Here is a 12,844-nt window from a genome sequence, read left to right on the forward strand (position 1 = left end):
GAACCTGGGTGCACGAATGGCAAAATATCATTTTATCGGATAAATCCAGGTTCTGTTTACAGCATCATGATGGTGGCATCCGTGTTTGGCGACATCGCGGTGAACGCACATTGGAAGCGTGTATTTGTGATCGCCATACTGGCGTATAACCCGGCATGATAGTCTGGGGTGCCATTGGTTACACGTCTCGGTCACCTCTTGACGGCACTTTGAACAGTGGACGTTACATTTCAGATGTGTAACGACCCGTGGCTCTACCCTTCATTCGATCCCTGCGAAACCCTACATTTCAGCAGGATAGTGCACGACCGTAAGTTGTACGTTCTGTACGGGCGTTTCTGGATACAGAAAATGTTCGACTGCTGCCCTGGCCAGCGCATTATCCAGATCTCTCACCAACTGAAAACGTCTGGTAAATGGTGGCCGAGCAACTGGCTCATCACAACGCGCCAGTCACTACTCTTTATAGACTGTGGTATCGTGTTGAAGCTGCATGGGCAGCTGTACCTGTATACGCCTTCCAAGCTCTGTCTGACTTAATACCCAGCCGTATCGAGGCCGTTATTATGGCCAGAGGTGGTTGTTCTGGGTACTGATTTATCAGGATCTATGCCCCAAAATTGCGTGAAAATGTATTCACATGTCAGTTCTAGTATAATGTATTTGTCGAATGAGTACCCGTTTATCATCTTTATTTCTTCTTGCTGTAGTAATTTTAATGGCCAGTAGTGTGTTATGTAATTATATAGATCTATCGTCCAGCACTTTTCCATCGGGAGGTAAGGTCTCACATTTTAAAAAGTGAGATCATATGGGCCTTTTTTTGGATCGAATGAACCAGAAATCTATCATCAACTGACACATGGTAAATTGTACATATTTTTTAGCCTACTACACGTATTGTCTTTATTTTTATTATTACTATTATTATTATTATTATTTAATGTCGTTCATGATTGTAATGTTTACTAATTGAGGAAGCCTGGTGGAAGGCCCGATGGCCTCAGTCTTGCCAAGTGGAATAAATGCGTAAATAATTAAAAAAAGATCACGTCCTATGTGTAATAGTTATAGTTCGTAGATGGTGTCCTTCCTTCTGCCATATGCTGTTAAATGATTCCATACTCACTTATAATTGACACGCAGTTTTTTAGTCAATGTGATGATCGAAAGGAAGAATTTTTTGTGTGATTTTCACTTTCACATCATAATATTCCGTCTAGGGGTAAGATTATTCTTGGTGGATTGGAAAAATGATTTTAATTACTAATTTTACGTAGTTTTTCGTGTTGTTACAGTTGTCCCTCTTCACAATAAATTACCAATTTCTGAGTAAAATACCCTCTATCACGACGAACGAGTACTCAATGAGTAATTGTCCTACATGTGTGCTCAGTGGCCAGGTAGAAACAGCTTCTAGTTGGTACAACTCTTGGACTTATCCTCAGCATTTATTTTATAAATTAAAACAGACTTTTTTTCTTTTCGCAGCTCTTCCGCTACTCCTACCTTGCGCAGTATACGATCTATGACGTCGCCACCATGTAAGTATACTTCACAACAATTACTGCATTAGCTTCTATTACGTTGTTTAATTTTATACGCAACTCAATTTATTTATTTATTTATTTATTTATTTGCGCATGCTTTGTCTAGAGACTGCCATCACCACTAGGCAAATTGTATTCAACCAAGAGCACGTCTGCTCATATGCGGTATACTGCCACTACTGTGATTGCAGTTTTGAGTGTACCAGTGTCGTTACTCGGTTATGTCATAACTAACCAGATGTGACATGTTGTGGATTTAACTTGAATACCCCGAGGCTTTTCCAGAGTTACCACTCACTCCACACAGCCTCGAACACTCCATTTCGAATAATTTTCATCTTTCATTTCTCAAACGATCGTTCCCACAGCATTCAACCGCTTCTTCCCTCCACCACACAGTGACTGATTTTCACAACTGAGGTACAAAGTGAAGTTCTCTTGTATACCATTCACTAATCTACCAGCCCGGAGAGCGCTAACACGCCCGCTTCCAGGGCACGAGGAGGCTACCCCTTAGAGGATCGGATAATAAAAGTGAATTTGTCTTAAATCTCCTCGTCCTACGTGAGAACTGTGAAATAGTTACACAACTACCTTAAACGTCGGTTCGCTAAATTTTCCAAACAAGGTGCTGCGTGACCAACGTCGCGTTTATAAAATTATTGGTCTCTCGTCGAGAATTATTGCTGTTGACGCTCGTCTCAGGACCTTTGGCGGACTATCACTTAGTGGTTGTTCTTACGAGCATGGGTGGCTGTCATCATCGGAGACTCGCCCTCTGAAGTCCGCCTCCAGCAATGTACGGTGATCGTTGCAATTCCAGCCAGTTATTCATCATAAAAATCCACCAAATCACCGCCACTCGAAAATACAGGGACGAGCGCCCATATCAATAGCTCAACGTCGTCTTCCTCCCAAACATTCCCGTTTAAGGTCCCTAATTATCTCAGTTGCATTTTCGTAATGATCTGATCTGTCCTATTACCTTGTTTTGATGTTGTTCAAGGTCTGCATCATGCCCACGTAGTGGTGAAATGGAGCAAAACTCAACCCTCCGCCGATCTCTGTTCCTAAAACGCGATTCACCTGCAGGTGATTATGATACTCTAGAGAAATTTCACCAATTAGTAGACGAAAAAGGGGGGGGGGGGGGAAGGACCGCGCGGGACCAGGCGACGCCAGCCTTATGCCGCGTTAGTCTAGCTTAGACACTATACCGTGTGAATGTGGGCTCCAGTACAATGGTCAAACAAAACGCTGCATCTCGAAACGCTGCCAGGAAGACATTAGATGCTGAGGCACAAGGACAAATCGGCCGTGGCAGAATACAGCCTCGATGAGGGACACACCTTCCAACTTAAAGAAACGAAAATGCTTTGTCGAGCCAATGGCTTCTGGGAGAGCGTCATCAAGGAATCAGTCGAAATAAGATTACACGACAATCTCGTCAACAGGGAAGAGGGCTACCATTTAAGTTCGTTGTGGAGCCCTGCAATAGCAGCTATACGCCGGGACCGTGCTCAGCTGCTAACGCTTCGCGATTCTAAGCTAGACTAACGCGGCAGACGGCCGGCGTCGCCAGGCCCCGCGCGATGCCCCCCTACCGGCTCAGTGCCGGTAGGAGGGGTGGGGAAGGACAGCCGCTGCGCGCCGCTCGCCAGCTATATATAGAGGACGACCGCAGTCCATCGACACTTCGCCAGAGGATGATGATAATGACACTCATCGAAATGTTGGGGATTTTCGACGCAGCTACCCAGATGGAAGGCCGAGAAGATTTCATCGGCAGGAAGCAGTGGTTGGGAAAGGAGTAAGACAGGGTTGTAGCCTCTCCCCGATGTTATTCAATCTGTATATTGAGCAAGCAGTAAAGGAAACAAAAGAAAAATTCGGAGTAGGTATTAAAATTCATGGAGAAGAAGTAAAAACTTTGAGGTTCGCCGATGACATTGTAATTCTGTCAGAGACAGCAAAGGACTTGGAAGAGCAGTTGAACGGAATGGACAGTGTCTTGAAAGGAGGATATAAGATGAACATCAACAAAAGCAAAACGAGGATAATGGAATGTAGTCAAATTAAGTCGGGTGATGCTGAAGGAATTAGATTAGGAAATGAGACACTTAAAGTAGTAAAGGAGTTTTGCTATTTAGGGAGTAAAATAACCGATGATGGTCGAAGTAGAGAGGATATAAAATGTAGACTGGCAATGGCAAGGAAAGCGTTTCTCAAGAAGAGGAATTTGTTAACATCGAGTATAGATTTAAGTGTCAGGAAGTCATTTCTGAAAGTATTTGTATGGAGTGTAGCCATGTATGGAAGTGAAACATGGACTATAACTAGTTTGGACAAGAAGAGAATAGAAGCTTTCGAAATGTGGTGCTACAGAAGAATGCTGAAGATAAAGTGGGTAGATCATGTAACTAATGAGGAGGTATTGAATAGGATTGGGGAGAAGAGAAGTTTGTGGCACAACTTGACTAGAAGAAGGGATCGGTTGGTAGGACATGTTTTGAGGCATCAAGGGATCACAAATTTAGCATTGGAGGGCAGTGTGGAGGGTAAAAATCGTAGAGGGAGACCAAGAGATGAATACACTAAGCAGATTCAGAAGGATGTAGGTTGCAGTAGATACTGGGAGATGAAGAAGCTTGCACAGGATAGAGTAGCATGGAGAGCTGCATCAAACCAGTCTCAGGACTGAAGACCACAACAACAACAACATACACCGGGAAAGCCTACATTCACACCCTGTATTTATTTCTCATTTAACACTGATTCTTAAGACTTTGTAAGTAATTATATGCGGACAATTGTCATCTACCTTTCCACGTCTAGCAGTTGAGGTCTTCACTATCTCAGTAACGCTGCCTTTGGGACAAAAGTGTAGCCATTCATGATGCCCATCTTTTATACGGTCAACATCCATTCTTAGGCCTATTTGATATGAGCACCAGACCAGAATGAGATTTTCACTCTGCAGCGGAGTGTGCGCTGATATGAAACTTCCTGGCAGATTAAAACTGTATGGCGGACCGAGAGTCGAACTTGGGACCTTTGCCTTTCGCGGGCAAGTGCTCTACCAAAGGTTCCTAGTTCGAGTCTCGGTCCGCCACACAGTTTTAATCTGCCAGGAAGTTTCATATCAGTGCACACTCCGCTGCAGAGTGAAAATCTCATTCTGGAAACATCCCCCATGCTGTGGCTAAGCCATGTCTCTGCAATATCCTTTCTTCCAGGAGTGCTAGTTCTGCAAGGTTCGCAGGAGAGCTTCTGTGAAGTTTGGAAGGTAGGTGGCGAGGTACTGGCAGAACCGAAGCTGTGAGGACGGGGTGTCAGTCATGCTCGGGTAGCTCAGTTGGTGTAGCAAGTTGGTATAGCACTTGCCCGCGAAAGGCAAAGGTTCCGAGTTCGAGTCTCGGTCCGCCACACACTTTTAATCTGACTGGAAGTTTCATATGAGCACCAGACGCCTACTATATTCTAGACTGTTCTCGACTGCGCAGTATAAGTATTTTGTAAGCAGATTCCTTTGTAGACTGACTTCATTTTCCTCGCATTTTACCAATGATCTGAAGACAGCCACTTGTTTTCTCTAAATCTGAGCCTATGAGAAAATAATATTTAATTTGCCCACACCAGATTGACTGATTCCAATTGTAACTCACTGATGTTAATCATAGAATACTACTTTTGGCTTTTGGGCCTTTTTGTAAAGTGCACGTCTCTACATTTAAAGTAACTTGTCTTTTCCGCATAATTTTTAAATCTCATCAACATCTGTCTAGAGATCAGCGCAGCTTTCTACAGATTCTACGAGTACATTGTCATAGGTGACTAAAAGTCCTACCGCTTGTGCAGGGACGTGTTCCCGCTGTCACCGACGTCGCCCTCCGACGAGTCGCAGCAGCAGCGCTTCCTGCTGCACGCTGCGTGGGCGCCGCGCGGTCACGCACTCGTCATCGTCTACGACTATGACGTCTACTACCGGCCTCACCCGCGCTCCGGCCAGTCCTACCGCGTCACCAACACCGCCGTGCCCGGCGTCCTCAGCAACGGCGTGCCCGACTGGCTCTACGAGGGTGAGTCGCCACTTTGCAACTACAGTGCGCCAACTGTAAGTTGGCCTATCAGTTCCGCAAGAACTACAGTGCGCTAACTGTAAGTTGGCCAATCAACTCCGCAGATCTGGATCGACTCGTGTCTGAAGGCCTCTGCTAGTGGTCATTTGTGTTTCGTTGCAGCCAATGTTACCTTGCTGACAGTACAGCGTAAGGAGGTCATTGTTGTCTGCGGTGTTACTGTTTTGTTCCCTTTGCTTGTGATATGTGTGCGTAACCGTTGACGTTACGATCTTTATTACACGTGTCAAAATGTGAAACAATTTCATTTAGATCACAAAAAGCATTTAAAAAATTTTTACCTTTCTAAATGACTCCTGCTTTCGTGAAGAAACACCGGTTAATGAGCCTGCACTACGGGAGGAGGGCGGGGCTTCTTTCCCCCGCACCGCACTCTTCGTTACTGTAGTCAACTAAATTAATATTATTAGCGTGGTGGGATTTGTGTAACCCAATGTCAATTCTTTTATTCAAAAACAGGAAAAAATGTTTCGTTAGAAATATTGGTGGGAAAACTATTAATGAACTTTGACAACGTCTATCAGTTACAAAAAGCTTTGATTATTCCATAACAGTATTATTTTCTTAAGGCTCTGAAAACTTTTGTAATAAAATAAAATTATTTTAGTTGCAATGTATAGTTTGCTTACACGTAATGTTAGCAGGAGACAATACTTCTCCAATGCCTTTTTCGTGATTGAAACACCTGTAACGCGTTGGGACACGGCGTTCTAAGGGCAAAAATTTACTGCTTATAAGGCACTGATGTTTAGTTTTCCTTTCTTTCCATCTAGGGTATATTACGCACCCACTTAGTGATGAAGTTTATTAGGGGAAGTTTCACTAGCATTTGTGTTATATCTTCTTTCCATCCTCAGCTGAAGCTTCAGACGAAAATTGCTTACACCAGGGGTATTTCCCTACGTTTTTGGGATGTTAAGAGTTAAAAACTACTTAATGAACGACTTAGTTATCACTAATCGACTCATACACTACATATAACACAATTTATATAACAATTTCAGTTTATCATTTTTGAGAAAAGAGAAAGATTTCACTGATCCCCCATGGTACACAAAACGGGTCAGATCGTTGTTGTAGAAACAATGAAAAAAGCGTGCCAAATTTAAAAGAAAGGAAAATCCCCAAAATTGGCATAGTTTTACTGAAGTTCGAAATATGGCGCGTGCTCCAATGTGAGATGCTTTTAATAATTTCCACAACGAAATTCTGTCTCGAAATCTGGCAGAAAACCCAAAAAAATTCTGGTCATATATAAACCACACCAGTGGCAAGACGCAATCAATACCTTCACTGCGCGATAACAACGGTGAAGTCACTGATGACAGTGCCACTAAAGCATAGTTATTAAATATCGTTTTCCGAAACTCCTTCACCAAAGAAGACGAAGTAAATATTCCTGAATTCCAATCAAGAACAACTGCCAAGATGAGAAACATAGAAGTAGATATCCTCGGAGTAACGAAGCAGCTTAAATAACTTAATAAAGACAAGGCCTCCGGTCCACATTGTATACCAGTCAGGTTCCTCTCAGAGTATGCTGATACAATAGCTCCATATTTAGGAATTATATACAACCACTCGCTCACAGAAAAATCCGTAACTAAAGACTGGAGAATTGCTCAAGTCACACCAATACTCGAAAAGGGAAGTAGGAGTAATCCGCTGAATTACAGACCTATATCACTAATGTCGATTTGCAGTAGGGTTTTGGTACATATACTGTATTCGAACATTATGAAGTACCTCGAAGAAAATGATTTATTGACACATAGTCACCACGGTTTCAGAAAATATCGTTCCAGTGAAACAAAACTAGCTCTTTATACTCATGAAGTAATAAGTGCTATCAACAGGGGATGTCATATCGATTCCATATTTTTTGATTTCCGGAGGGCTTTCGACACCATTCATCACATGCGTCTTCTAACCAAACTGCATACCTACTGAGTATCGCCTCAGCTGTGCGACTGGATTCGCGATTTCCTGTCAGAAAGGTCACAGTTCGTAGTAATAGACGGAAAGTCATCGAGTAAAACAGAAGTAATATCCGGCGTTCCCCAAGGAAGTGTTACAGGCCCTCTGTTGTTCCGTATCTATTTTAACGACATAGGAGACAATCTGAGCAGCCGTCTTAGATTGTTTGCAGATGATGCTGTCATTTACCGTCTTGTAAAGTCATCAGATGATCAAAACGAACTGCAGAATGATTTAGATAAGATATCAGTATGGTGCGAAAAGCGGCAATAGACCCTGAATAAGGAAAAGTGTGAAGTTATTCAGACGAGTACTAAAAGAAATCAGCTAAATTTCAATTACGCGATAAGTCACACAAATCTGAAGGCCGTAAATTCAGCTAAATACTAAGGGATTTCAATTACAAACAACCTAAATTGGAACGATCATATAGATAATATTGTAGGTAGAGCAAACCAAAGACTGCGTTTCATTGGCAGAACACTTAGAAGGTGCAACAGGTCTACTAAAGAGACTGCTTACAACACGCTTGTCCGCCCTATTCTGGAGTATTGCTGTGCAGTGTGGGATCCGCATCAGGTGGGACTGACTGATGACATCGATAAAGTACAGAGAAGGGCAGCTCGTTTTGTATTATAGACACAGACATGATACGTGAATTGGAGTGGCAATCATTAAAACAAAGGGGTTTTTCGTTGCGACAGGATCTTCTCATGAAATTTCAATCACCAGTTTTCTCCTCCGATTGCGAAAACATTCTCTTGGCACCCACCTACACAGGGATAAAATAAGAGAAATCAGGGCTCGCACAGAAAGATTTAAGTGCTCGTATTTACCGCGTGCCGTTCGAGAGTGGAACGGTAGAGAGACAGATTGAAGGTGGTTCATTGAACCCTCTGCCAGGCACTGTGTAGTGAATAGCAGAGTAATCACGTTGATGTAGATGTACCATGGCAGGGTTTGATAAACCACAGTGACGAAAGACGCGTCTGTGTTCCTCCACAAATGAAGATAAACTGACATCAACTACAATAACTCCATCTACAACTTGTAAAACTAAGCTACCGTAGTCTCATGACAACGTTGAGGAATACGTCGACTGCGTTGTGTGAAATAACGCCACAGTAACTAACAGTCAACACACTGCGCATACACAGTAATACCTCGTGATAGTGGCTTATAACTGTACCGGGCGTCGAGTAGCCATTTGGGGTTCCCACAATTGGAAAGGCGAAACGACCTGGTGCGCAGACGCGATGTGAGACGAGAATGGAAAGAACATGAGTGGTCGCAATGTTATCTTGCGTGGAGAGTCGTCGACACTTCCGCTGTGTCAGAGGAAAGAGTATTGGGACCCTTGCCGTTCTTGTATTGTACTGATTACCAAAGAGACAGTATTAATAGTAACTTTCGATTTTTCGCAGATGAATACTTCTCTGCAATGAAGTACTCTCTGACAAAAACTGCACAAACTTTCAGTGAGATGTTGACAAAATTTCAGAATGACGCTAAGATTGCCAACTTGCTTTAAATGTTCAAAAATTTAAAACTGTGCACTTCTCAAAACGAAAAACCTTAGTAATCTATGACGATAGTACCAAAGAGTGCAGTTTTATATGGCCACGAGCGGCACCTGTGCAATGTTCTCAATACGTTGCAAGTGTCAGTCATTGATCTGGGTAGTTGCGAGTGCATTATGTCGAAGCTAAGAGAATCCTAACGTGGGAATATTGTTGGTGCTCGTACAGTGAGTGCTCCTGAAGTGTTGGATGTTTGAAGAAGCACTGTATCCAAGGTTCATAGCGCAAACAGGGAAAGCAGGAATACATCATCCCCTAACCCAAAACGGGGACAAATCGTGGCAGACGTTCAGTGAAAAGGACTGCGATAAAACATAAGATAACAGCTGCAAAAGTCACTGTAGAACAGAATGTCACACTCGCGAACCCTGTCAGCACATAAACATCACGAACGGAACCAAAACCACTCGTCACTGATTTAAGTGAACCATGAGACGTGGATTATTGAGCAATAGAAGAAAGTCATTTGGTCGGAGAGGTCTTACTTCACACTGTTTATAACTTCTCGCTGACCTTATGACCCAAGTGTGAAATATGGAGGGGGGGGGGGGGAGGGTTTGATGACCACTCCACAGTAGACTTCTTTCGCTAGGGCTATATGAAAGCCGAAGCCGAGATGTATTTCTCCCTTGATGACTCGAAGGCGGAATTAGTTGCAAGGATTCTTGCTGCTGCAACGCAAATACAAAACGCACCATGCATTTTCCAGTGAGCACGTAACTCCCTGATACGTCGTCACCGGCTCTGCGTCCGCCCCGGTAGCTTAGTCTGGCGTTAGCTGCCGCAGCGGTCGCACGCTCCTCAAGTTTGCCCCGTGAACGTACAGTGTTTACGCCAGTGTTTTCGTGTTTTGTGACGTTTTTCACGTGAATTAAGCGTTATCAATTGCGCATTTGATCTTCTTTCGTGTCATCTTTCTACGAAGTGCCGTTGAAATTTCGGCGTTGTCCGAGATTTCTTCGCTGCAGAACACCATGGCAAACTCCGTGAGAAAAAACACCGTGATTTTCACCTTCGACAAGTACACCCGTCGAGTACAGCCCTCTGCACTTGAAATACACGACTGGATTACCGAGGTAATTGGCCTTCATTCTGAATCTGTTCATACCATGCAGCTGGACTCTGATGAATACTGCATTTTTGTAAAGTTTAACGATTCCGCGAGTGTAGACCGCTTTCTGGCAAAATTTGGTTATGAAACGGAATTTATACACCGTGATGGTACTAAAAGTACTGTCAAACTCCGGAATTCCGAGTCTGTAATTAGGAATGTTAGGGTTTTGAATATTCCCATAGAAGTAGACAATTCGAAAATTAAAGATGTCCTATCAAAGTATGGGGTTGTCAGGCAAATAGTCAACGAAAGGTGGGCTTCGCATTTCAAGCTGCAGTGCTTTAACGGCATTCGCTCCGTGGAGATGGAAGTGAAAGCAAACATTCCCTCCCACATCTTTGTTGACGGGCACAAGGCGCATGTTATGTACTCAGGGCAAACCCCTACATGTCATGTATGTAACGAGTCTGGTCACCTCCGTCAGGACTGCCCTCGCCGTGTATTTGTGCTAACAAATAACCTCACGCAACGCCGGAAATTGACACTCAACGATTTGTTGCCAGCCAGTAATACAACAGAGCCGGCGGCGGTCGTGGATCCTGTTACGACCTCTGAAAATGTTGCACTTAATGTTAATGACTTTCCGTCTTTAAAACCTGCATTAACTGCTGAAATTCCGTCCCGTGACAGCGAGATTCCCACAAAAAAGCGTCCTCTAGAGGACACTGAAAGAAATGTTGATGAGGACTCTTCCTGTGAAACACCCGTTGCCAGGAGGCCGAAGCCCAGTCCTGGAGATCTGTTAGAAGTGGAAAAAGGAGATGGAATGACGGTCGATGTGGCTCCCACTTCCGCACAAGGACTTACACCGCCACGAACAGATAGTGACGCAGCGGATAGTGATTTTTCACGGAAATGTGACCCTGAGCCTGAGGTCACGGCTGAAATAACCGCATCAAGTGCACAACCCATACAGTGCAAACCGTACGAGGAAGTACCAGGTAAAGAACCTGCTGACTCCGCAGCGCAACGCCGCGCCGAAGGAGGAAATACACAAGCATCACCGCCTCGCCAGCAAAACAACACAACAGACACCACGCCGGAGCCAAACATTGACGACTCGCAAGCCACGGCCGTTGCCCCATTTAGCCACCGCCGGCGGCTGCGACAGACACCGGGTCTTGCTGTCACGCGTCATCAAGCGAAAGTCACACCAGAGAAGAAAGACATAAAGAAAAAGAATATTAAATATGAAGTCATCAGGGACAACACTGACGAGGAGAAAGAGAATGGCCACAGTGACTTATAGCAATGCGTTGTCAGGATTTCAGGATACTTTTCTTCTCAAGCTATTTGTTTAAAAGCAATGCAAATTTTTGTAGGCAGTTAGTACATGTAATGGGCACACAGCTTGTAAAGATCGTGCCTTGTAGGGAAGCACGTTTGCTGCTATAATCATACCTAACCTCATCTCAAATAGCTTCTTCCGGTATGTCTGTGCTGCAAGCTTATAGCATTACTACTATTAACATTAATAAAATACAGTCACCCTTGAAATTGGCAGCACTAAAAGAATTCTTGTACCAGTCCGGAACAGATATCGCGTTGCTACAAGAAGTTGCGATAGCGGAATTTCGGATCCCAGGCTTTTTTGAAATTGTTAATGTTTCTACGGAAGCCAATATCGGTACAGCCATTCTTATAAGGGAAGGCATTCCGGTGACTGAAATCGAACGACTAGAATCAGGAAGAGCAATAGGCATAAAAATTTTCGATGTGACAGTGATTAACCTTTACGCCCCATCAGGAACTTCCCACAAATTGGATCGTGCGAAGTTTTTTCAAGATGAACTGATTTATTTATTGAGGAAAAATCCGTGTTCTCTTATACTAGGTGGAGACTTTAACTGTGTTTTAAAACAGAAAGATCAACAACCCAACTTCAACTACTCGCCACAGTTAAAAAAGTTAGTAAGTGATCTACACCTTAAGGATGTGTGGGAACTTCAGCACCCGACGTCAGTCGGGTTCACGTATATAACCAGCCACTCTCGCAGCAGACTAGATAGAATTTACGTGTCATCAAATTTGCAAAATTATTTATTAAACGTTGAGACTATTCCAGTGTATTTTAGCGATCACAGTACACTTTTAACTTGCTTTAATCTAAGTGTACAGCCAACCCGTCGATTCAGAGGCCAATGGAACTTAAATATCTCTGTTTTAACTGACGAAGAACTGGAACAGGAAGTAAGGTTTGCGTGGACTATGTGCCTCCGCACAGTAGACAAGCACCCAACAGTCATTGACTGGTGGACAAGGAGGGCTAAACCAAGGCTGCGGAAAGTTGTCATGCAGTATAGTGCAGCGAGGCACAGGGAGTTGAGGAATACAATGGAGTTTTATTATAAGGTTTTAAGAGACTTATATAAACAGGCACATGATGACGTAATTCGTCTGAATGATATCAAAAAAATAAAAGCCAAGTTATTAAGCATTAAACGGCAACAGATGGAGGGACTAAAAATTAAATCGAAAGCCACA

The 12,844-nt window shown here is 43.5% G+C and overlaps 1 protein-coding gene across 1 annotated transcript in view; it reads left to right on the forward strand.

Moving 5' to 3' along the window:
* Positions 1-12,844, forward strand: part of LOC126092678 (dipeptidyl aminopeptidase-like protein 6) — a gene marked incomplete at its 5' end in the record, with an annotated part of 446,401 nt that overhangs the window by 303,381 nt on the left and 130,176 nt on the right. Inside the window, 2 exons of the mRNA XM_049908399.1 lie at positions 1,492-1,544; positions 5,409-5,629. Coding sequence (XP_049764356.1) covers positions 1,492-1,544; positions 5,409-5,629 — 274 coding nt within the window. The remainder of the gene's footprint in view (positions 1-1,491; positions 1,545-5,408; positions 5,630-12,844) is intronic.

The sequence above is a fragment of the Schistocerca cancellata genome, chromosome 7 (assembly GCF_023864275.1).
Source record: "Schistocerca cancellata isolate TAMUIC-IGC-003103 chromosome 7, iqSchCanc2.1, whole genome shotgun sequence".
NCBI lineage: Eukaryota > Metazoa > Arthropoda > Insecta > Orthoptera > Acrididae > Schistocerca > Schistocerca cancellata.